We start from the raw sequence: 24,694 nt of genomic DNA, 5'->3' as shown, positions 1-24,694 counted from the left end.
AAAACAAATTTTTAAATGCGAAAACAAGATTTTAAGGGTTTTAAAAATTGTATTTGATTTTTAATAGCTGTATTTTGCTATTAGTCTTTATAATAAGCAATCAAGCCATTAGCTTAGATGTTCTAGAACTCCTCTACATTCTGCTGAAGTAGTTTTACATTTTTGTTATCTTTTTTCTTTTTGTTAGTACTTGATGGCAGTCTTGGCAAACCACAAACCCTGTGACTAAGTGTTCCTTTCTTGTACTCTTTTGTCCCTCAGCCCTATGGCCATATCACCCTGTATCTCTCTCCATCCACCCCTGTAACCTGGCCTTGCTTATGACTTCTTGCCTGGCTGAATGATTCATAGCTCTAGAGGACCTTGGCTGCCAGGACCTTCTTGGCTACTCCCGGGCATGTCCTTATTGTCATAGTTCCATCATCTGGTTGTTTTTCTGCCCTCACATGCATCTCTGTTTAATGCATTTAGAGTGTCCGTTGTCTCTGGGCCGGTCCTGTGTGGTGCTGGAAATTCAATGGTGGATAAGCTACTTGGAATCAGAAGTGTGTGGGCTGGGCCTGGGATGTCAGGCCCAGGATAGAGCTTCATCACTCGCTTTAGGCCTGAGTTAGGGGCTGTGGCTCAGTGGTCGAACATGAGTTTAACATGCCTGATGTTAACTCTCTAGCACCAAAAACCAAATAAATTAAGAAGGTGTAAGCCAAGCCCAAGTTTGAGCCTTGAATTTTGATGATATGCACAGACAGTCTTTGAAAGTTAAACCTCATGGAGCCCACCTGATAGGTTGTAGGTACAGCTACCGAGACTCCTGTACTCCTGGGAATGACAGAGAGTAACAGCTGCAGGGGTGATAGCTATCCTTTGCATCCAGGAGGATATGACCTGGATCCACAGGTCCTTCCACTACAGTACTGTCACCCCTTCTTCCTCTACTTCCCCTTGTCCACCATTATTTGAGTATTAGTAACTCATCTCTACCACAAGTTTGAGGGTCCTTTTCACGCTGTAGCATCCCACTAGCCATTTAATGTGTTCTCCACACTTGGTTCTGTGCTACTGTCTTAGTTAGGGTTTCTGTTGTTATGATAAAACACTGTAACCAAAGTCAACTGGGAAGAAAGGGTTTATTTCATCTTATAACTTGTAGTCCTATCATCCAGGAAAGCTGGGGCAGGAACCTAAAGGCAGGAACTGATGCTAAGGCCATGAATAAGTGTTGGTTCCTGGCTTGTTCCTCATGGCATGCTCAGTTTGCTTTCTTATATAGCTCAGGACTCCTCAGTGGGCTGAATCTTCTCACATCAGTCATCAATAAGAAAATGCTCCATATGCTTTCCCTATAGGCTGATCTTATGGAGGCATTTTCTCAGTGAAGATTCCCTCATCTCAGATGACTCTAGCATATGTTAAATTGACAAAAAAAAAAAAAAAACCTAGCCAAAACAGATACTTTAAGATTGTAAGGAGTTTTATTATCATAAAGAGAGTGATTGCTGTTCTTTTATTTTGCTTAGATTGGAGTCAGAGGGAAGGGACTTCCTCTGTGTGCCAGGGATACATTTGCTGGTATTTGTTTCTCCGGGGAAGATAAAAAAGAACATTTTAACAGGGAAGGTTTGGTATAGTTCACAGGTAACTTGATTAGAACATCTTAGACACACTAGTGTTTGTGTTGGCCAGTGTTTTACATTCTGGGGCTAGGTGGTCCCACCAGTTCTATGTTCCCTTTCCCTTGAGAGTAGGCAGGAACACTACCTTGTGGAGTGGATGTCTCACTTGGATATTTAGCTCTAGTACATGATGTGAAGAAAGAGGCCAGTGGGATGTATTAGTTAATTTAGACTCAAGGAGTATCTGGATTTCTCATGTTTCTACTGCCTCATCTTTCTTCCTGTTACTTCACATAATTACAGATCATTGCTATTCTGATTAATACTAGCTTTTCCATTGTGAAGGTAAGTATCTTACCTTACTTTTCTCTTTTGTTTTGCTGTGTACAGTGCTGGTTCCTGACACAGTAGTTGCTCAGTAAATACTTGCTGACAATGTGAATCAGTGGAAGACTGCAGAAAATGCTCTTCTGTTGAAGTCTTGGGTCTCTCAGGCTGCTTGTTCCTGTGAGCTGTAGGGCTGTTGGTAGTCATGGCAAGCTTTGGTTGTTCCCGTGAGCTGTAGGGCTGTTGGTAGTCATGGCAAGCTTTGGTTGTTCCCCGTGAGCTGTAGGGCTGTTGGTAGTCATGGCAAGCTTTGCTTGTTCCCATGAGCTGTAGGGCTGTTGGTAGTCATGGCAAGCTTTGGTTGGTCCCGTGAGCTGTAGGGCTGTTGGTAGTCATGGCAAGCTTTGGTTGGTCGGACCAGGCATGCAGCATTCTTCTGGAGTCTGCCACTATGGGGATTTCTTAGTTTTGTTTTAAACATGTCAGCGACTTGACAGGCTTTACAGTAAACCTTGATTGGACAATTAGGCTGTAAGGGGAAGAAGGGCCATATCATTACATCATTGTTACTTCTCATAGACCAGCAACTTCTTCTGAATTCTTAGGCAGCAATGCTCATTGTAGACTCTATTAGGTCTAGAAAGTTTACCTGGCATACTTATTAATTTATAGTTCTAGCAGGTCCATATTAATATCAGTTACCATACAACCATAGGAAATAGTGTAATGACTTTTGCTGTTGAAATTAAAGAAGTAAGTTAGTAAATATCTGCAGTTTGTTGAGGTCAAGTTATGTCCTGAATTCTGGGTTAAGTAGTTTACAAATAATATCTTAGGAGATCCTCAGAAGAATCTCATGTTGGCGACCGAGAAAGCTAAAATACTGTCTTCCAGGGTCTCCCTGTTAAATACATGATGGCACCTAAGCTAGAAGCATCTAGCTTGAAAGCCTCTACCCCTCACACCACGCTGTTCAATTTCTGTGCTCACCAAAGGAAGGGGTATTTGAGGTAGACAGGGCACATAAATGATATTGCTTCATCATTTAGCCCAAAGGATAATAGCACTATAGTAGTTACTTGGTTAATTTTAACTGTAGATAGCTAAATATTCTGCATCAGTAATTACTGTTTTTTTGTTTTTTCTTATTGTGGTGAGCTATATGTAGCATAAAACTTCAGTACTTTTTAATTTTAAAAGTGCACTTTTTCACTTTTATTTTTTAAAACTTTTACAAAGTGTATAGATGAAGTAAAATGTGCATTTGAGGTAAGGAGGGGTGGGGTAGAGGAGAATATTGCTTATCATATAAATAATTACACGCCTTTTCTCCCAGCACTCAGGCAGGCAGATCTCTATGAGTTCAAGGCCAGCCTGGTTTATATAGCAAGTTCTAGGTCAGCCAGGGCTACATAGTAAAACTCTGTCTCAAACAAACAAACACAATACTTTTTCTCTTGCTGTTAAAAGTGGATCTACCTAAGTGGTATAAAAAAGCTTTAAGAATTTCAAGAAATCATCCCAAATCCTACCTCCATGAGAGAAAACTCTTAATATTTTTTGTTTTCTGTCTTTTTTGTCTAATGTGATTTGTCTCTGCTTACATTTATATTTACTGACAGAGTTGGAATCCAGCCTGTGCAGGACTTTGCCTGCCATGCTGTGGAACTTAATTCTGAGAACAATTGGAGGGTGCTGTGAATGTTTGAGCATTGAGTTGATCACGGATGTCCTTTCAGAAAAGACTAGAAGAGGTCAGAGTGAGAGCAGGAGACAGCTGAAGACTGGGTTGCAGTTCCAGGAAAGACTGACTGAGGAGAATCTAAGAATCCAGTACATGAGTAGAGACGGTCAGGCTCTGAAGATATGGAATCATAGGATCTCCAGGACCTAGGGACTAGCTATGAGGGAAATACCAGGTGTTTCCACAGCTGCTGAGGTTTTATTGCCCTTCACCATGTGATAGTACAGAGAGAGCAGAAGACTTGGGAGGGACTCACAATCTTCTATTTTGCTTACAAGAATGTGTGGTGACTATAGGAGATACCTAACAGCTGGTGTCTATGCAGTGTTCCCTAAAGGACATCTTGCCTTGTCTGTCTTGTCCCTCTTCCCAATAGATCTATGCATCTTGCTAAGCTTTCTTTGACCTTCAGTGACAGAATGCTATTGCTTTTTTTTTTTTTTTGGCTATGTGGCAGGTACCATGGACTTCCTTCTTCATCAGTCCCAGTCCTTTCGTCAAGTTAACAACTGAACTGTAATCGGGCTTCATGCCTTGGCTTTACTCATTTTCTCAGATAAACTGTCCTCGCCTCTTGAGCCACTTCTCCAGATAAGATTACGTCCCTGCTGTTTTAGTTCAAAGCTCCCCATGCTTCCTTGTAGCAAGTGTCAGAATTCTAGTTCATTGTATATTGGTCTGTTTCCTTTGCTAGCCATTCATGAGAAGAAGGGACCTTGGTTATCCCGTTCACTGCTCAGAGTACCTAGTATAAGTAGAGTATTTGGCACATAGTAGGTACTTATTATTCTGGGGAATTGGGAGGGTTTTTTAGTGGTGGTGGTGGTGGTGGTGGTGGTGGTGGTGGTGGTGGTGGTGGTGTGTGTGTGTGTGTGTGTGTGTGTGTGAATATTGTAGATGTTTTACTATGTAGCCTAGGCAGGTCTGAAGTTTTTCTCTGCCTCCTGAGTGTTAGGATTTCAAACATGTCAGGGTCAGCCATAGAATCAGTATCTCTGTCTCTCTATCTACTCTCTTAAGTGCTGGACATCAAGCCTGGAGTGCTTACCCATGCAAGGCAAGCACTCTACCACTGAACTACCAGCCCATTCTATATTGTTGAATGGATTGATACTTAAGTGCATATGGTACCTAGTACTCACAGTACTGAAGAATGGTCCTGGAGATCCCATGACTCCATATTTTCAGAGCCTGACCTCCTCTTCTCATGTATTAGCTTATTAGATTCTCCTCAGTTAGCTTTCCTGGAGCTGTTGTCCTGGTCTTTTACTGTCTCCTGCTTCCATGCTTAATCTATTCCAGTCTCTTTTCTGTAAGGGCACCACTGTGGATATCACTCTGTATGCTGTGAATGTGTTGCTCTGATTGGTTAATAAATAAAGTGCTGGTTGGCCAGTAGCCAGGCAGGAAGTATAGGCAGGACAAAGAGAGAGGAGAATGCTGGGAACAGGAAGGCTGAGTCAGGAGTCACCAGGCAGACACAGAGGAAGCAAGATGTAAAGATACTGGTAAGCCACAAGCCACGTGGCAAGGTATAGATTTATAGAAATGGGTTAATTTAAGATGTAAGATCTAGCTAGCAAGAAGCCTGAGCCATTAGGCCAAACAGTTTTAATTAATATAAGCGTCTGTGTGTATATTTGGGTCTGAGCGGCTGTGGGCCGGGCAGGACTGGAGAAAAACTCCAGCTACAGGGCACACATGACCAGCTTCCATAGTACTCACAGTACTGAATGTAAGGGCACATGTGACCAGCTCACATAGTATTCACAATACTGAAGAGTGGTCTAGGCACTTAGGGTAGAGGTGTTATTTGAATGATTTGGAAGGTAAATCTTTTAGATTTTTACCTAGCAGGGGAATCTTGAAAAATATGATGATAGTGCTTTAGCTAACCCATGTAATAATTGCATTACGTTTTCATATGAGTTATTAGTGTTAAGACAAATGGTAACATTGTGAGCCTGTACTGAAAGCCTGTATTCAATACAGGTAAGTCTGTATTGAAAGAACAAATTTAGAACAGTATGGTCTTGGTCTCAGTAGAGGAGTGAGAAGAACAATCATCTCCGTTTGTAATAAGCAAGCATGCCCTGGAAACATGCCCTCTTCCTCTGAGCATTCACTGGCCCTGTCTTACTTAGCCTGGCCTGAAGCTCTAGTTGGTGCCGATCATTATCACCTGAGGTCAGGTAGAAAGAGCAGCTCACATTTCCCACAATCTCTAATTCATTAAAGTTAACAGTGACGATGTTAACAGTTCATTTCGACTGTGAGACAGTAGCATAATTCATTAGTTCTTGCCTCTGTATTTTTCAAATTTATTATGAATCCCTCTTTAAAGACCAACAGAGACAAGAGAGAGGCAGGTAGGCATGTCCTGCATTGTGAGCTGTAAGTATATGAAGTATGACATAAAGCTTTTTGTTTCCTCCCATAGGGAATTATGCTGGTCTATGACATTACCAATGAAAAGTCCTTTGACAATATTAAAAATTGGATAAGAAACATTGAAGAGGTATGTATGGAAGGAGAGTGCCAATGCTGGACAGAAGCCGCTAGGAACATGTGGTAGGCTATTGCTTTCTCCTGGAGGTGGCTGCTGCTGAGGAGCAGAATAGGCAGGACAGGCCCACCCTGCCCACTGGAAAAAAGCTAGATCCCCAATGGTTCCAGGACAACAGCTGTGTATAGATAGTAGACAGAGGAGCATTTTCATATTTAAACTCAGGCCAGAGCTTAGACACAACCTAATCTACCTAAGGAAACAGGTGAGGAAGGAGTGACCTGCCAGTGTCCATAGAGACTTGAAGACAGAGCCACAGCTAAGATGCCTGGTGCCCGGCTCTTGTATATTTCTGTAACTTTTTTTGCCTTTCTAACATTTTTTCCTCTGTAGATATTTGAAATTTGGGTTAGTTCCAGGATAGTTGGTACTAAGTTTTCTTTGAAATCTCTGTGGTATTTCAGAAAGAAACTGACTAGGAAATAATTTAGCTCATTAAAATGAACCCACATAGTTGATCTTTTTAAATAGTTCAGAACCCAGGTTACTTTCTCCAGTGACTCAGGACTTAATTTTTTTTTTCTGTTTTAGACTAGAATAATTGAAGGTTTGGCTATTGTATATGAGTTATGAGAATGAGTCCGTGAGCCTTTTGGGGGAAATGTTTGCATAGGCCCTGTGAGGGCTCTCAGCTGAAGTAATTCTCCCTTCTCCCTTTAAATGGTTCTCTGACTTCGGCTTGTGATGCATGAAAGATGTTTTTGTTGCTGAACAAGCTGCCATGTTTCTGACAGTTTGGGGTTTTCCCATCAAAGCTCTGTGTCTGTCTCAGGCCGTTTTTACAGTGCACTGTTTCCCCTGCAGCATGCCTCTTCCGATGTTGAGAGAATGATCCTGGGTAACAAGTGTGATATGAATGACAGAAGACAAGTGTCAAAGGAAAGAGGGGAGAAGGTAAGCTTGAACCAGATGAATAGAGGTGGAATCTGCTCCCAGCCAGCATTCATTTTCTTGGTATTGATTTACATTGTTAAAATGTCTGTTTTGGTCCTTTAAGAACTTGCTATCAAACAACAGTAAGATGTAGTCTGTACTTGGATAGTAGGAATTAGTATTCAAATCCAACCCTGTTTATACCATCTGGTCATGACTCAGCCCTAGAGAATGCTGGGAGATACAGACTGGCCTTTCTTAAGATCCAGCAGCTCTTGTTCAGGCTCTTTCAGATTTGTGTGAAAACCTCAGCTTTGAAGTTACAATAACTCAGTTTCTGAAAAACTATACTAGGGTAAGTGAAATTTCAACCATAATCACTTTCTAGTTCACTGTTTTCCCTAAGCATTTAGCACAAGTTAGCTTCAGCTCATGAGCGGTAAGCTCCTTGTAACTGAGCAGCTACGGAGGTGACATTTACAGGTGCCTGTCTGTCTTGCATCTGTAGAGCAAATGGTTACTTTTTGTGCACATTTACTTACGGTATTTGCTTGGTTCTTAGAGACTTTCTCCAGTGATAGGTGCAAACACACTTGGTTTTTCAGTCTGAGTACCAACTTGCCCTTGGAAACCTTCACTTAATTTGAGTAGTGTTACATGGGTTAGGACCCTGAAAATAGATGGAAATGTGAAAAGAGTTCAAATTTGCCATTCTGTTGTGGAATAGTTCATTCCAAAAGGAAAGTCAGGCTAGTTACACCTGGAGAATTGTGCTCCTGGAGACAAGATAAAGGAGTAAATGAATCCCAGGCGGGTGGTAAGCTGAGACTCCATCTAGTAGTTTTTCTTGTGTGTTTATTAGAGACCCACAATTACAGCAGAACAAATTTCTAACATAACATTTTAAGTAGAAGCTGTGTCATTTTTAGACTAAGTTAAATTATAAAATTTAAAGCACAGTACAAGAAAACAACACAAAATAGAGAACCATAGGAGTTCTGGCATAGACTCGGAGACTTTGAGAAATGTGCAATCTACTAAGGGCTCTGTATGTCTCAGCCACTTTACTAAACTTGATTTCCGGTTTGTCTTTCAGTTAGCAATTGACTATGGGATTAAATTTTTGGAGACGAGTGCAAAATCCAGTACAAATGTAGAAGAGGTAAGAACTGTATGGTGACTCACTGGGTAGCAGCTCAACCCGGTAAAAGCTTTTACGTCTTGGACTTTTACATAGACTCTGCTCGCTGGATTTCTAGCATGCAGCCTCCACATGGGTTATATTAAGATTGCTCAATTAAGATTCTCGGAAGATACAAGTTCATTCTAAGTTCAGTGCAGCCGTTTGTTTGGGATGTTAGCAATCGCAGACTCAGTGTCCTCTGCTCATTTGTCATCAACCTCTGCTAGCCTGCAGCAGACAAGCTGAGTCACTTGAGTTAAAGTGCTGTCTCTTGAACGGGCTCCCTTGTGTATGCATTTGAAGTAGATTAAGCATGACACATAATGCTATGGCATTTAGTACATAGAAGAAAGTGTTTTTCATAGATTAGTCTTAATACATTTCCATTAAGTTAGCCGTTACAACAAGATTATCTGGGGGCTGGCAAGATGGCTCACAGGGTGAAGGAGCTTGCCAGGGAACCTGAGTTTGAGCTCAGGGATCCATGTCCTCTGACTGCCATACCCCTACACACAAACACAATAAGCAAATAAAATGTAATAAAAAATTTTTTAAAAAGGTCATCTAAAGAGCAGATGGAAATCATAATTTTATGATTGGTTTAAAAAATTAACACATATAACCAGTATTTGTACCCTTTGTGAAGAAAACCTGCTCTAGAAAACTCTAGATGATCTGTTTCTTTCTTTTTTCTTTTGGCTGTTCAGTTCTTTATTAGACTATCAGGTGTTTTAGACAGGCACAGTAACACAACTTCACAGAGTTAAACAAATGCAACCTAAACCTTAAAATAATATTCTACAACATTTCCCCCTTTTTGTCTAAATAAAAAGAAAGGTTTTAACTTTAACATAGTAAAACTATACACAACAAAAACAGTTATCAAGTAAGAATTAATTTACAATATTCAGTCCATTTACATTTAGCAAATTCAGAGAAAGCATTCCACCATCCATCTATCTTAGTGACTCCAAAGCTTTACACATAATTTACTTTCTATCATAACTAAGGAAAACTGTACTTATAACTATCTAGTCTTCAACTCCATCAAAGACCCAGAAGGATGTAATACTATCTAACAACAGAGACATTTGGCTGCCTAGACAGTCACCCAGAGTTCTTCTGCCACATTGGGGCATCCATCTTCAGCCTATAGGTCCAGAATATCTAGCAAACATTTCAGTGAAGCAGATTTGAAGGACTGTCTTTTCTTGTTTTGGCAAAGTTCAACAGTCTTTTTCCAGTGTGTCCTGAATGTCCAGTCTACACAGCACATTGTCAGCAGTCAAAAGCAAGAAACGTTTCTTTGCCCAGTGGCTAACCTTGCCACAATGAAAAAGCAAGCTCCATAAGGAGTTTCTTCAATGCCCATCATCTTCTCTGATGTAAATTGGTACTGCCAGGAGCAGATGTATCTCACTGTCATGAAAAATCTTAAGTTAACAAAACATTTTATTTTATTTTATTAACTTTTTTTTGGGGGGTGGGGTTCTTAGTTAGGGTTTTAGTGTTGTGAAGAGACACTATGACCAGAGCAACTTTTTTTTTTTTTAACATAAAAACAGGTTATAATTCAAAAGTTCAGGGTTATTTGAAACTGGAAAACATTTTCTCTTTAGAAAATAGTAAAAATGATAACATTTCCCAATAAGCCCTTTTAAACCAAATAATAGCTGAATTATACATATAAATATTGATTAGATTCTGGGATACAGAAGAACCCTATCTTCATCTGTTCAGAAAGCTATGTTTTACTTAAGTGGTGTTAGGGAGAATCCCATTCATCTTCTCCTTCACTGTTTGATTTACGGCAGACATTTTCTATAGGCTGATCCATAATCTAGAAAGATTATAATCTGTTTCTTTACCTGCTGTGTAATAGAGTTAGTACCTGTGCTTAATGATCCTGACAGTTCCAACTAAGCTTCGGTAGCTGGGATTCGTCACTCCTTCCTTACACAGTGGCTAAAATATCAAGACTTACATGGCCTTAGTAGTCAATGAATACTTGTCAGAACTTCTTCTTTCTTCAAAATAATCAGAACTCATTTTTCAGGTTGGCTCCTGAGTGTTGAAAAACAGGAAATTGCCACTGATTCATTTTCATAAGCATAGATAAAAAGGAAACAAAAAAAGAAAAGCAAGCTCCCGTCTTCCATGAAAGATTCCTTCTACCAACAGGGAGTGAGGTGGGGTAGTGGCTCTTATGCCAGCTCCTGTGGGGCACCCCTTAATCTTGGCCACAGAATGAATTTCATACCTCTGTGGAAACAAAGTAAAAGTGATGACAGATTTGTTGTTGTTTGTTTTTTGGGTTTTTTGTTGTTGTTGTTGTTGATTTTCCAGACAGGGTTTCTCTGTGTAGTTTTGGTGCCTGTCCTGGATCTCACTCTGTAGACCAGGCTGGCCTCGAACTCACAGAGATCCACCTGGCTCTGCCTCCCAAGTGCTGGGATTAAAGGCATGTGCCACTACTGCCTGGCTTTTTTTTTTAAAGAGTCAGTGAGCGAAGTGGGTTATCTCAGCTTCCTTTTAAATTGATTTCCACACTCTGTGTGTGTGTGTGTGTGTGTGTGTGTGTGTGTGTGTGTGTGTGTGTGTGTGTGTGTGGTTTAACTGAGTTCCAGGAACCGGCAGTTTTGAAGTATTAAGGCATGGAAGATTCTGCATACTTATATGCCCTCAGAAGAAAGAGGTCAGAAAGAAAAGTATTGGTTTTTGTGAAGACAGACTTTTAGAACTATAGTTTAATCCATAATTGTCCTTAAATCACTTCTTACACAGATTTTAGTGTATACTGGATAGTTTTATGTCAAGTTAAAGTCATCTAAGAGGAAGGGACCTCAGTTAAGAAAATGTCTCTGTAACATAAGGTTGTAGGCAAGCCTGTAGGGCATTTTCTTAATTCTTAGTGATTGATGGAGAAGGGCTGAGCTCATTGTGGGTGGTGTCGTCCCTGGGTTGGTGGTTCTGGGTTCTATAAGAAAGCAGGCTGAGCAAGCCATGAGGAGCAAGCCAGTAAGCAGCACCTTCCATGGCCTATGTATCAGCTCCTGTCTCCAAGTTCCTGCTGTGCTTAAATTCCTGTCCTGACTTCCTTTGATGATGAACTGTAATGTGGAAGCTTAATGACCTGAATAACCTCAAGTTGCTTTGGTCATGGTGTTTCATCACAGCAATAGTAACCCTAAAATAAGCATCATCTGGGCCAGAGGTTGAAGCCTTTCCCTGCAGGAATAGGGTGGTTTAAACAGAGCCTAATTCTCCTGTTCTTAGTGTATTGAGGAAGCTACTCATAACTGTGTGTGCCATATTAGGGACTTGTGGCAGATATTACATGCATAAAATATTTGATGAATGAATGACAATGTGACAACATTGGACAATATGATGTAACTGAAAAAGCCAATAACATGTACATGCTAAGATTTTAATTATATTACTCTTTTCAGTTAGAAACTCTGAAGTGGTATATTCACAAATAAATAATAAAAATTCTGTATTTCTGTTTTGAAATACAACATTTAACAATAATTTTGTTTATTTTATCTTTAGGCATTTTTTACACTTGCACGGGATATAATGACAAAACTCAACAGAAAAATGGTTTGTATCACTTAGAGTTTTTATTTTTATGATACAGCCTTTTAGTTTGGCACTCAACAGGCTAGACAGCATTATAATATGCTCACATTAAACTTATTTGTTCCTGATGCTTTCAGATGATTGCACCAGGCTTATAATTTCTATTGCTTCAGGGTTGTTTCTGCATCACAGCTGTCTCAGCTCTTTCCTCTGGCTCTTAAGTGGTAGTTAATTGAATTTGTATCAGAATAATGAAAATAATAATGGCAGAAATTGCTTTTTTCATAAAATTATCTAGTTCAATTTTCATATAACACATATTTATATCTATCTAATGATGATCTTGGAGTTGCTCAAGATGGCTTCAGTTTGAACCATCAGTGATGAATCTTTAGGACACCCGAAAGTTTAATGTGGATCCTCAGAAACTATCTGCCTTCTATTACCAACTCTCCTTACCTCTAACTTGATTGTCTACTGCCTTAGCCCTGTTCCCATCATTATCCTTGACACTCCACAGGCCTTGGCTGATATTGCCTTAAACTAGATATAGGTGCGTCCTACCTAACACATGGTTAAAACAAAATGCTAGCCAGTCTAAGAATATTTTGTCTCTTTTTAATCCACCGCTTGCAAAGAAGACAGTGCTAAGACTTAACTAATTCCTTCTCTGATAGATTTTGGCAGTGAGCACAGGTGAGAGAGTGTACTAGAGTGTGTTCCCCACGTGGTGTGCTTTTACTCTGTAGGTAATTGGGGTCAAACCATGAAATCTTGGTTTCCTTAGCAATTTCATATCCTGTTTTTCAGAATGACAGCAATTCATCAGGAGCAGGCGGGCCAGTGAAAATAACAGAAAACAGGTCCAAGAAGACCAGTTTCTTCCGCTGTTCATTGCTTTGATGAACTCTTCACTTCTGAGAGACTGCAGTATACCTAGAGGGCCCTTCCCTGCTTCTCTGAAAGCACAGGTTACCCAGCCTCAGAGTCACCTCACCCGGCTGCTGCGGAGAGCACCACGGAACTCTAGACCTCTCAACACAGAACGCCAAGTGGATTCCAGCCTCGTGGCCTAGCAAAAGAGCAGGCTCCTTTCTTCAGACATGGAAGCAAAGACGTGGAGACACATGCAGTACCTAACTGGTTTTTCCTTGTTTTACTGCCTGTCCTGGAAGCTGCTTTCTTTCTTTGCACATGAATGTCAGCCTTTCTCTGGTCCAGCATAATCTTAGACTCCTAACTGAGCACTTTAGTGGCAGGAAGTTCTAGACTTACATATCTGGGGATGTTTAAAGACAGCAGAACATTAAACAGAGGTTGATGTACTAAAATTCAAGGATGGTTGGCCTGGGTCATATGGCCAAAGGTTCTATTGGTAGCATTTATCAGAGGGCTTTGCAGTGTTCTACTGATAAACTTGTAAAAGAGACCACATCATCTTCATCTTTTCAGGTGGTTATCAGCTTTGCTCATCCCTGAGTAGCTGTATCCCTTTTTAGGTTGGCTGCCACTGCCTCCTCCCTGGAAACAGCAAGTAGAAAGCACTCCAGTCTCGCTGCTTCTGAGGGTCATATTTGCTGTTCCTCCCCCTGCCTACTTCTTGTCATTATTTACTTATCTAAACCACCAATATCTGCAAGCACTGCTGTGTCTGCCTGTGAACTTCATGAGCTGAGATTTCACAGAGGGAGAGAAATGGTCATCAGGGCTTCATTTTCACATCCGGCTATGGTCTTGTCACACCAGAATATGTAATATATTCTTTCTCAGTTTTACCCATTAGTTTGTATTAGCCACCACTGAACCATAATCCCTGTCAGTGAGAGTTAACAGGTTAGATTTAGATTTCAGTTTGTAGAAAACATACCTGTATGGAGAGAAATTAAACATGTTGGTGTAAGATAGCTGTTAGTAATGTTGAAAATAGTGACTTTTGGTTCTATTTGGGGTTTAAAAAATATAAAAAAGCAATTAGACCTAGCACATCCTCCAGAAATCTTGTCTTTTCATTAGAGCACATACGATCCAGGTTTGGGCTTTTCAACAGCCATTGCTGAATGTGTAGGACCCAGCCCTTTGCGTTTAGGTTTGTGGTTAGAGAAGTGGGGTGGCTATCCAGGCCAGAGGCAGCCACAAGCTTTGCTGCCTTTCTCACCAAATGCTGGTTCTGATGTTTCTTTTGTGGATAAACCACCACACTAGAGGGGGTAGGAGGTATTGAGTGTTAACTTATGTGCCAAATCCAGATCATAATGTCACTGCTGTTGTTCTAGTCTTCAGTGTCCTAACACAGAGGGCGCGCAAACAGGTGACGGGGAAATGACCTGGTAGCGATCACTCCCCCTGTTCTTGTGCTGTCCACAAAGAACCGGAAGTGGAAATGGACATGGATAGTTGGTTATGCAGAGAATTCTGCTTCAGTGCTTGGACCAGTCAGGCCTTCCCGTCCATTGGAAAACTCAAAAGCATTCCAGTGGCTGCAAGTATACCAGAGTTATTTTTGGTGGATTCTCTGACTTTACTGTTGACAAACTAAAGCCTTTCCTTCGTTTTCCCTCCTTACCTATTGGCTTAAAGTCACACATTACTGTCCAGGTGTAAGTAGTTCTTTCAGTGAGAATTGATTGTAAGTCTGACATCTTCAAATTAAATACATTTTTGAAAAGAAACGGTATTTTCTTAGAAATATCACTACTTTTCTAGGGGAAAAAAAGTTCAGGCAGTTACAGTGGTAACAAAGTACTTTCCAAAAAGCAGGAGCTGTGACACCATATACGAATGTAATTCTCTTAGTATTTACCTCTGACTGTTGGGGTCTTAACACTTTGGTTTCTATCTCAGGGGCTGTCTGCAAACCAAAACTGACATGTTCTGTGGTCAGCTTTTTTTTTTTTTTTTTTTTTGTTTTTGTTTAATGCTTTTGATTTCTTCACTCTTCTTGCGTCTTTTGTGGTTAATAACTAGTCTCCATGAACTTCTCTTTGAATGAGCCTGTAAATGTTAGGTGAGTCTAAAAGTGCTCTTTGAAGTAGCAGCAAACTGGGAGTATATTCTCTGTTATATAGAAATAAATTGTTCTTGCTATTTTCTTACATTTAGCTTTGCTAAATTGTATATAATTTGAGCTCAGACCATAGGAAATTCACTTTCTGCATGGTAAAAACAACCCAACAAATAGTCTACTTTGCTTAATAGTGTACATATGGTGCATTATTTTTTTTCTATTTGTAGATGAATTTAGTGACAGATAATTGTCTGTTCCCTGCTGAAACTGAAGAAATCTAGACTTTTTTTTATGTGTGTGTGTGAACATTGTTGTGGTCTTACAGATAGGGTACATAGAGATTTTTGCAGCAGTATTAGTGATTCAGTGGCTGCACTTTATTATTATTGAACTAATTTTTTGACAACAGTTGAACTCAGAATTTTCAAATAGAGTCTGAGGGTACCAGACAGTGGAGTGTGTTGTAACTAAGTAGCATGTGAATCAGTTGATTGTCAAATGTTTCATTGGGAACCTGTTCTAGCCTTTTTCTTCAGATGCTAATGAAGCGATCTCCCAGCACATCGGTCAGTAGGTGCCGCAGGGCTTCTTATGTTCATGTGGACATCTTATGCAGTCTTTGTTATAAATTTCCTGAATTATTGTTCATGTGGACAGCTTATGCAGTCTTTGTTATAAATTTCCTGAGGACTATACTCTTTACTCTGAAGGACTATTTTTTTTTAATTATACCTCATTTAGCTAACTAATAATATTCTAATACCTGGTAGAAAAACAGTGAGCCAGCCTCTAAGCATTCAACAAAATTTAGACAGCATGTTTTGTTTTGTCTTACTTGAACTGAAGGCATCCTTGGAAAAGAGAAATGTGATACCTTAGTTTCAAATAAAGCATGCATGTCAATATCCAGTAGCATACAAAAAAATGTTACTGCCCTGTTCATTAATGAGCTTAGTTGTGCAATATACATGGATTGTTCCGAGGTTTATGAGTAAGAAATTACTACTGCATTTTACAGGCTCCAAATGCTGAGAATCTCTGTTAGGGCTTATGAAGTGTCTTCCTGTGAGCAGTAAAATAACAAACTAAGCAGACTTTCTTTTCAGGCTTATGACTTAGATGCTTTTATAAATATATCTTAATCTTTAAAGATGAGATTCTAAGCCTAGAATTTTAAAACCACATTTCATTACGTTGGTTTACTGATTTCAAAATTTCTTCAGTTCAATTTTTTAGACTTAAAAAATAAAGTAAAACAAAAAGACCTTCCTTTATCTTTCTCATCACACCCAGTGGCAGAGAGGGCTGTCTGAAATCCCTTGAATCAGAAGGACATAGCAGGTCAGGATAGATTCATAAAATTTATGAATGTCATGTTCATTAAAAAGAAACTAAATGACTGAGTACAGAAATGAAAACCAGCAAGCATTTGTTTTAAGGATTTTCCAGATTTTAACTTTGTATCTTGAAATGTGTGCCATATGCCAGGAACTAACAAAACTTCGTATTTCATCTTTGTACCTTTTTTTAAAAGTGAACTTATGATTGTTCATTCTAATGGCCTTACAGATGGGTTTGTCTTGACTGTGTGCAGCAGCTGCTGCTGCTCCCTTAATGCAAAATGCCATGAACTGTCTGATTCAAATCATGCCCCCATGGGAACTAGGGAGTGTTTTCATAGACTTCTACTTGTGTGCTTACACATATTTTACTTTGCTTCAGTGGCTTACTGTGGCAAGCTCCTGTGGATAATATGGACCTGTCATGTGGTTGGTCTGTTGAAGCCAGTTCATTAACTGTACTGATACTGATGCTGTGTTTTTTTAAAAAATGGATTTTATTCCAGGTGAACTTTTTTTTTTACAATAATGTTCATCTAAAATAAAAACTACATAATGAAAATGTCCATGACTCTTAAGTGGGTTGTATATTTTAGAATATATATGGCTTTTAAACTGTATTTTAATTGATCTATGTTCATTTTATATGGTACTGAGTTTCATAAGGATATTTTAATGCAAGTATATAAGGTTCGTTGAGTATATTACCTCCCTGTACCCTATCACCTTCCCATATCTTCCTTCCCTCTCCCTTTAGTTCCTGTATTCCCTTAGACAGATGTTTTACACACACACACACACACACACACAGACACACACACACACACACACACACACACGCGGTTTTATGTATTGATATAAAAATCTAGAACCTATAAATGAGGGGAAATATCTGATATTTACCTAGACTGACTTAATTCTCTTAATATGAATATCTCTAGTTATATTCATTTTCTTGCAAATGACATTGTTCTCCATGGCTAAAAAAATATTGTATTCTGTGTATATGCCACATTCTCTTTACCCATTCCTCTGTAGTTAGACACCTAGGCTGGTTTGATGACTCAGCTGCTATGAACAGTGCTGCAATAAACAGTGATGTGCGAGGGTCTCTGTGATGTACTGACTTAGAGGCCTTTAGTTAGCTCGGTCATTCCGAAGCTACTTTAAACTTTTTGAGGAACCTCCACACCAACTTCCATAGTTGGCATTACCACCAACAGTGTATAAGAGTTCCTTTTTGTACTCATCCTTCATCCCTGCCAGCATTTTTTTCTTTTCTTCCTTTTTTTTTTTTCAAAAAAGATGGTCTCACTGTGTAGTGCTGACTGGCCTTGTATAGTACTTCAGACTTACGGAAGTCCCCTTGCCTTCTACCTCAGGAGTGCTGGAACTAAAGGTGTGAACCCTGATTTTACTCAGACTGGGGTAAGATGATATCTCAATGTAGTTTATTTTCCCCCCAAAGATTCAAGTTTATTAAGGGCATGAAGGATTACTGAGAGCCCCTAGTGTCTAGGGGTAAGGCCTAGCATGTGCCTAAGCAAATAGGGAGGGTTTCCACAACCTGAGACTACTTGAAAGTGTGGCTTTCAGCTCCACCAGGCCCAGTTGGGCCTGAACATACCTGAGGTTCCCACATTTCTCACACTTCAGACAGGGCTGTGCCTGTCTTTATCTAGTGAGGGCATTCTCTCAATGAAGTACACCTCTATACTAGTCAGGGTTCTCTAGAGTAACAAAACTTATAGAATGAACCTCTCTCTTTCTCTCTCTCCATATATACAATTATTAAGATATCAATATATTAATATGTAATATATTATTAAAGGGGACTTATTAGAATGACTTACAGGCTGCAGTTCAGCTAATCCAACATTGGCTGGCTGTGAATGAAAAGTCCAAGAATCCAGTGGTTGCTCAGTCCACAAGCCTAATGTCTCAGCTGGTCTTCAGTACACGCTGGAATTCCAAAGAAGGCTCCAATGCCAGTGAAGGAATGGATGTGCTAGCAAGATGAGGGAAAATGGGCAGAGAGCCAAAGCTTCCTTCTTCCATGTCTTTCTATAGATTTCCAGCAGAAGGAGTGGCCCAGATTAAAGGTGTGTGTCTTCCCACCTCAGGATTCAGATCAAAGGTGTGTGCCTTCCTACTTAAAAGGTCTGGACTAGAAGTGGATTCACTCAAGCAGAAAGAATCTCTCACAGGTGTGCCCTCCATTTCTGCCTTGTAGTGCATTCCAGATGTTAAAGGGACAACCTGGAATAGCCAGCACAACTTCCTTGTTGTACCTGGGTCCTCTATACAGTCAGAGAAATTTCCCTGGCAAGGAACTATGGAAATGATCCCTGAAAGTATAGTCTTCTCAGTGTAGTTTTCATTTGCATTTCTTTGATAGATTGAACACTTTTTGAAACGTTCATGGGCCATTTGTACCTCATCTCTTGAGAAGATTTCATTTCTTTGGCCCATTTATTGACTGGGTTGTTACGAGTTCCTATTTAGCTTTTTGTATCCTAAATTTTATCTTTGTATATTCTAGATATTGTCTTCCATAAGTATGGCTAGCAAAGAATTTTCCCTTTCTGTAGCCTTTATCTTCCTCCATTAATTATTTCCTTTGATGGAGTCGCACATTTTAAAAATGTTTCTTCAGATTTTTTCAGTATGATTTAAACCATGGTGGATTTGTGCAATTTTAGCAAACTTCATAGCCAGATGTGTTTAAAGACAAAATGGCCAGACCCTCTGCTTGTTCTTGTTCGGACTACAGCAAGGTTTTCCTGTTGTTGTAGAGCCTTCAGCCTGGCATTGCTGACCCTGTCTTCCTCAGTGTTGTCACACCTGGTCTCTCCGGTTTCATTCTCACTGTAATAACACTTGGATGGCACCAGGCCTGCCGCTGTCCTGTCGCTGTCCTGCTGTTGTCCTTGCTCCTGGGTCAGGTGTGTCCTTCCCAGTCCTCTCAAAGTCATTTCATGGTTCTGTCAACCTCTTTGCTCTAAGGTCTCCCAGGGAGAAGTAGCAGCAGTCTCGAGGCATTTAGCTCCTTCTCTTTCTGATGTATAGCATCCTTCATCCCCATTCTGTCCTCTTGGTGGCAGAGGCATTTTCTACCCAGGTTCTTCCCCTGCCTCCAGATTCATCTTCCTACCCTAGCTTGCTCTCAGGGCACTCAGAGAGCATGTCTTCAAACCCATCCCACTCCATCCCTGCCCCTCCACGTCTAAGTGTCCTTGGCTCTCTTGCCATTGTCTCGTGACTTTCACATTACTCCTTTTCTAGTCTTCCTACTGGAATTAAGCTTTCAAAAAAGACTTTCCAGTAGTCACTGTGGTGGTGGACATCTGTACAATCCTAACAGTAGGAGGGAAGAGGATCTCAAGTTTGAGGCCAGGCAGTTCCGAAGTAAGGCCTGTCCCAGGAAGAAGTACAACACATGAGACTTGTCTATAGTCTTTTCAAAGTTGTTTCATTTTCATACATTTATTTATTTGTGTGTATGTGTGTGTGGAGATCATCAGATGACTTGTGGGAATCAGTTCTTTCCTGCCATGTGGGTTCCAGGATCTAACTCAGGTCATCAGGCTTGGTGGCAAGTGCCCTTACTTAACCATCTTGCCAACCCCATAGTTACCACCCTCATTGGTTTATTTTCCATTTATTCCTTAACCAGTGTAGATTCTGTCCCACCAGTTCATTGGATAACGTGTTTGCAACAGCTTACTTGGCAAAGTAGTGACAAGTTTTAGTCCTTGTCTTGACTAACTTTCCTGTTAAATCTCTCTGTCCAAGACATGTTCTCTTCTCTTAACTTCAGACAGCATTCTGACTCCAGAGTAATTCCATCTTCTTTCATGGTTTTTTAAGTGACTTCTGTGTTAAGGCCAAGGAATGCCACCATCCATGTCTAAGTCCTAATCCCTGGAACCTGAGTTACTTTATATGGCAAAAGAGGCTTTGTAGATGTGGTCAAGGTAAGAATCATCAGATGAGAGACTATCGTGGGGGATCCAATGGATCCAATGGAGTCCCAATGACCCTCCTATGAGAGGGTCACAGGGACATATCAGAAAGCAAGAAAAGGTGATGTGATACAGGCCTGTGAACCAGGAATGTCAGCAGCTTCTGAGATCTGGAAAGGGATCCCCACCACAAAGCTGCCTATAGGAGCCAGCCTCCCCCAACACCTTGGTCTCATCCTCCAAGACACTTGGTGTACTTACACACCTGAGATCTGTAAGAGTGTCTGCTTGTACTGCTCTGACCAGAACATTAATGGACATTTGGTGCGGCAACAGGCCACTAATACATGTTTGAAATGTATCTCTACCCCCCGCCAGCCCCCCTCTCTTAGATTTCTGTCTTTCAGTCATCACCATTTCTGGTCCTCAGCACCATCCTCCCTGATCCTCAGCAACTCTACCAGCAAACCCAGGCCCGGGAGGGAAAACGTTCTCCTCTTTTCTTCGTGGGGATAACTGGCTGTCACCGGTCTAGTTCCCCAGTTAGTTGGCCCCTAATCTTGTAGCTCCTGAAGAAGTAGGGGGTGGCACACGCCTTTAATCCCAGCACTTGGGAGGCAGAGGCAGGCGGATCTCTGTGAGTTCGAGGCCAGCCTGGTCTCCAAAGCGAGTTCCAGGAAAGGCGCAAAGCTACACAGAGAAACCCTGTCTCAAAAAAACCAAAAAAAAAAAAAAAAAAAAAAAAAAAAAAAAAAAGATTTAAAAAAGAAGTAGGGGGACTGGATCTTTAGTTTTGAATCCTCAGTATTTATTCTGTGAGACACCTGGCACATAGTGGGTATTTGAGAAAATTTAAAAGCCTGAGTGATCTTCAGAAGTCATCAAAATGAACATGGCACAGAAGAGAGTGAGGTGAGAGCTTTTAAATTTTGTTCTTGGCCAGAGAGCAGATAAAGACACTTGCTGTCATGTCTGACAACCTGAATTTAAGTCTGGGCCCCACACAGTGGAGGGAGAGGAATGACTCTGGAGAGTTCTCTCTGATTTCCACATGTGTGCCATGGCAAGTGCGTGCATACATGAGCACACACTAACTCAAAAATAAATAATGTAATTAAAATTATTTTCAAGTTTTGCTCTCATTTCTCTCCTCTTCAGACGAGGTCTTACCTCCTCTTGCTATCTTCCCAGTATTGTGATTACAGATATGTACCACCATACAGGCTTTATTGTGCTTTTGAAATGTTTGAAGTAGCTTTAATAAAGAAAGGTAGGTACTGGTTAAAATGGGGTAAAGAAATCATTAAAACATGGGGGAAAGAATCTTATATTGAAGCCAAGGAAGAAATTTCAAACACACACACACACATACACACAGAACAGTTGCTATAATTGATTATTAAATCTGTCTCCATCTGCGTAGGAGTCACAGTAAACCTGAACGTGCTGAATTAGCTTTCAATCTGAACACAAGAGTTTGCCAAAAGAAAAGGCAAAGGGAAGTTTTATCACAGGGCAGAATGACTCATGCCTGTAATCCCAGCTCCAGGGAAACTTAAGCAGGCCAGCTGGGTTACATAGGAAGTTTGAGGCCATCCCGGAATACAGAATGAGGCTTTGTCTTAAAGAACAAGAGTTTAATAAGGTATGTAGAGGAAAAATATAATTTATATTAAAGACACAATGCTTCTGTGGAGATACTTCTGCTTGGAGCTTAAGTAGCCAAATTTTATTGATAACTTGGATTCTAGGTCACTACAAAACATTCTTACCTGATGGCAAGTCACCCTGCACTATTGTCTGCACATCAGTTTTGACAGGATGAGACAGTTTAAAAATGAAGTATCCCAGGCTGGAGCCATGGCTTGGCTGTTAAGAGTACTTGCTATTCTTCAGAGGACCCATGCTTGGTTCCTGGAACCCACAGGTGGCTCACAACCATCTGTAATTCCAGTCCCAGGAGGTCAGATACCTCTGGCCTCTGTGGGTACCCACCCTCATGTATACATACCCACATGCAGACATACACACGTACACATAGTTAAAAATGGGGCTGAGTATGGTGGTACATACCTTTAATCACAGCACTAAGGAGATAGAGGCAGGCAGATCTTTATGAGTTCAAAGCCAGCCTAGTCTACATAGTGAGTTCCAGGCCAGCCAGAGCTACATAGTGAGACTCTGTTTCAAAATAATAATAATAATAATAATAATAATAATAATAATAATAATAATAATAATTTTTTTAAAGACAAAGTATTCATTGGAATAAATGGGTTGTACATGTAACTGTTTAAGGTGGCAAAGATGACAGTTTCTATAAGAAATAGTTAAAAACCCATTTTATTAATTGATAAGTAAAATGCCTTCCAACAGCTCCCAACTTTTTCTGTCAGTCTGTCTTTTCACTGATGCTTTCCAAGAACTCTCTGTGATGGAGGTGTTATTTTTCTCACTGCTATGATAAATTGCCTGACAAGCATTCAGGCAGGGAGGGTTTATTCTGGCTGAAAGTTCAGCAGGGTTGGGGAGGCCTAGCAGCAGGAAGGGAAGCAGCTGGTCACATTGCACCCACAATCAAGAAGCAAATGATGAACAGGAAGTGGGACTGGGTTACAAAACCTCAAGGCCCACCCCTAACCACTTCCTCCATCAGTGCGCTGTCTCCTGAAGATTCCACAAACCTTCACAAACAGTGCCACCCGTTAGGAAATAAGTGTTCAAACACAATGCCTGAAGGGGACAGTTCACACTCAGACTCTGGCAATGGATATTAGAGAATGTATAGGTGTACCAGGTTTGGTCCTCAAGATAACTCATGAGATACTATTCTCACTTAACATGAATAAAACTATATCTTAAATATGAATGACCAGGGAACTTTACAATCTTTGTTTTTAAACCTCTCAGACATTATTAAATTAATAAGTGATTTCAGATGCTTCTAAGTTTCATTTCTAAAACTATTCTATCCTTTGAAAAAGTAGTTTAGTGATTTCTTCTAGGCACTGGGAAATAACAAAGTCTCTGCCTCTGGAAGTTTACATTTAAATAGGAAGACAGATGAGCCAGTGAAATGAACTTGTGTTAGAGGAGCACATAGCAAGGCAATGTTACTGTTGCTATAGGGATGTCCAAGCAAAACACAGCTTTTATTTCACAGTGTATAAACAACTGTTTATTCTGGAGCCAAATCTGAGTGATCTTTGCCTGGGAAGATCGCCCCAAATACTGTGTTCTAACATGGAAATGGGCATGTGAAGTTTTCGTAGTTCCAAAATAAAAGTAATAAATCAAGGCCCCTTTCAGATACACAGCAAAGCAGGGAAGTCTCTGCTACAGGTCTCAGATGCGATCTGATGACCTTCTTAGCTTTTGGGTTGGTGGAGGCTAGTAGTTAATATGTTAAAAAAATGTCATGTGATAGTTACAAGGACTTTAGGGCAGATACAGAGGTGGGCAATGGATAGCTATTAAGGGGCTAGAGAGCCCAAGATCATTTGACTCTGTGTCTGCAATATTTACAACTCTCCATGATCATACAGTTGTAATTAGTCAATATCAACTTTGTAGAATCTTTAACACAGCTGTGGCTGTTTGTCCTGAATTTTAAATTCAGACAGAGTTAGAGAATGCCTTCAAAAACAACTTTATTTTTCGAAAATAAGAGGTTACTGGTAAGGAAACCAGCTTGTCAGAAAAGTTCATCACTATTTCATCCCTTTTCCATCGGGAACAATTCCATCACCTGGGTCATACCAATCCAGTCTGGATTTTTTTTTTTTTTTTTTACGTATGATGGTGCATGATGTTCCTGCAACTATGCATATGGAAAAATGTACTTTAAAAAATACACACACACACACACACACACACACACACACACACACACACACACACACATATATATATATATATATATATATATATATATATATATATATATATATATGTTTTTTTTAAAGGAACCTTGCCTCTGTCCTGCTGTTTACTTCAGTTGACCTGCAGCACAAAAGTGTGCTACTAACCTCCTCTGGGCCACTTCACAGCGAGCTGGCACCAGTGTCAATGTACATCTATGGGGAAGAGGACTCTGAACACATCTTTAAGACAACAGTGAACCACGCTTTAGAATAAGGATCTGCAGCGCTGCCAGGTCTGAGGCTTGGTGCATGCAGCTCATCGCCCCTCGGAGGTCCAGGCTCTGGATCTCTCCACATCCAAAAGCTGTCTCAGCCATGCCACAACTTTCTTTGCTCCAGAAAACCTCAAGGAAACCCTCACCTTCGCCGCCCACCCCCACCCCCGCACGCCCCTGCCCTTGCCTGCCAGCACACTGAACCCTTGCAGGCCGCGCGCCCGCTCTGACAGCACTCTAAGCCTTCCAGGCGCACGCCCCTGCCCTTGCCTGCCAGCACACTGAACCCTTCCAGGCCGCGCGCCCGCTCTGACAGCACTCTAAGCCTTCCAGGCGCACGCCCCTGCCCTTGCCTG

At 40.6% G+C, this 24,694-nt stretch overlaps 1 protein-coding gene, 1 long non-coding RNA gene and 1 pseudogene across 2 annotated transcripts in view; 1 reads left to right on the top strand and 2 right to left on the bottom strand.

Moving 5' to 3' along the window:
• The window catches only part of Rab8b (RAB8B, member RAS oncogene family), a 73,216-nt gene extending 56,417 nt beyond the window's left edge, over positions 1 to 16,799 (top strand). Inside the window, exons 4-8 of the mRNA XM_052712963.1 lie at positions 6,125 to 6,202; positions 7,055 to 7,144; positions 8,220 to 8,285; positions 11,862 to 11,912; positions 12,702 to 16,799. Of these exons, the coding sequence (XP_052568923.1) occupies positions 6,125 to 6,202; positions 7,055 to 7,144; positions 8,220 to 8,285; positions 11,862 to 11,912; positions 12,702 to 12,794 (378 nt within the window). The 3' untranslated portion in view covers positions 12,795 to 16,799. The remainder of the gene's footprint in view (positions 1 to 6,124; positions 6,203 to 7,054; positions 7,145 to 8,219; positions 8,286 to 11,861; positions 11,913 to 12,701) is intronic.
• LOC128094576 (uncharacterized) lies at positions 1,451 to 8,212 on the bottom strand. Its single transcript, XR_008213011.1, has 2 exons — positions 7,666 to 8,212; positions 1,451 to 2,469 (listed from the first exon to the last, which is right to left on the bottom strand). It is a non-coding gene; the product is annotated as an uncharacterized LOC128094576 (long non-coding RNA).
• Positions 16,800 to 18,489: 1,690 nt separating the features above from the next.
• On the bottom strand, positions 18,490 to 18,599 carry LOC128106026 (uncharacterized; annotated as a pseudogene).
• Positions 18,600 to 24,694: the final 6,095 nt, after the last annotated feature.

The sequence above is a fragment of the Peromyscus californicus genome, unplaced genomic scaffold, assembly GCF_007827085.1.
Source record: "Peromyscus californicus insignis strain IS unplaced genomic scaffold, ASM782708v3 Scaffold_11__1_contigs__length_118956290, whole genome shotgun sequence".
Lineage (NCBI taxonomy): Eukaryota > Metazoa > Chordata > Mammalia > Rodentia > Cricetidae > Peromyscus > Peromyscus californicus.
This window is presented reverse-complemented; position numbering and strand designations above follow the sequence as displayed.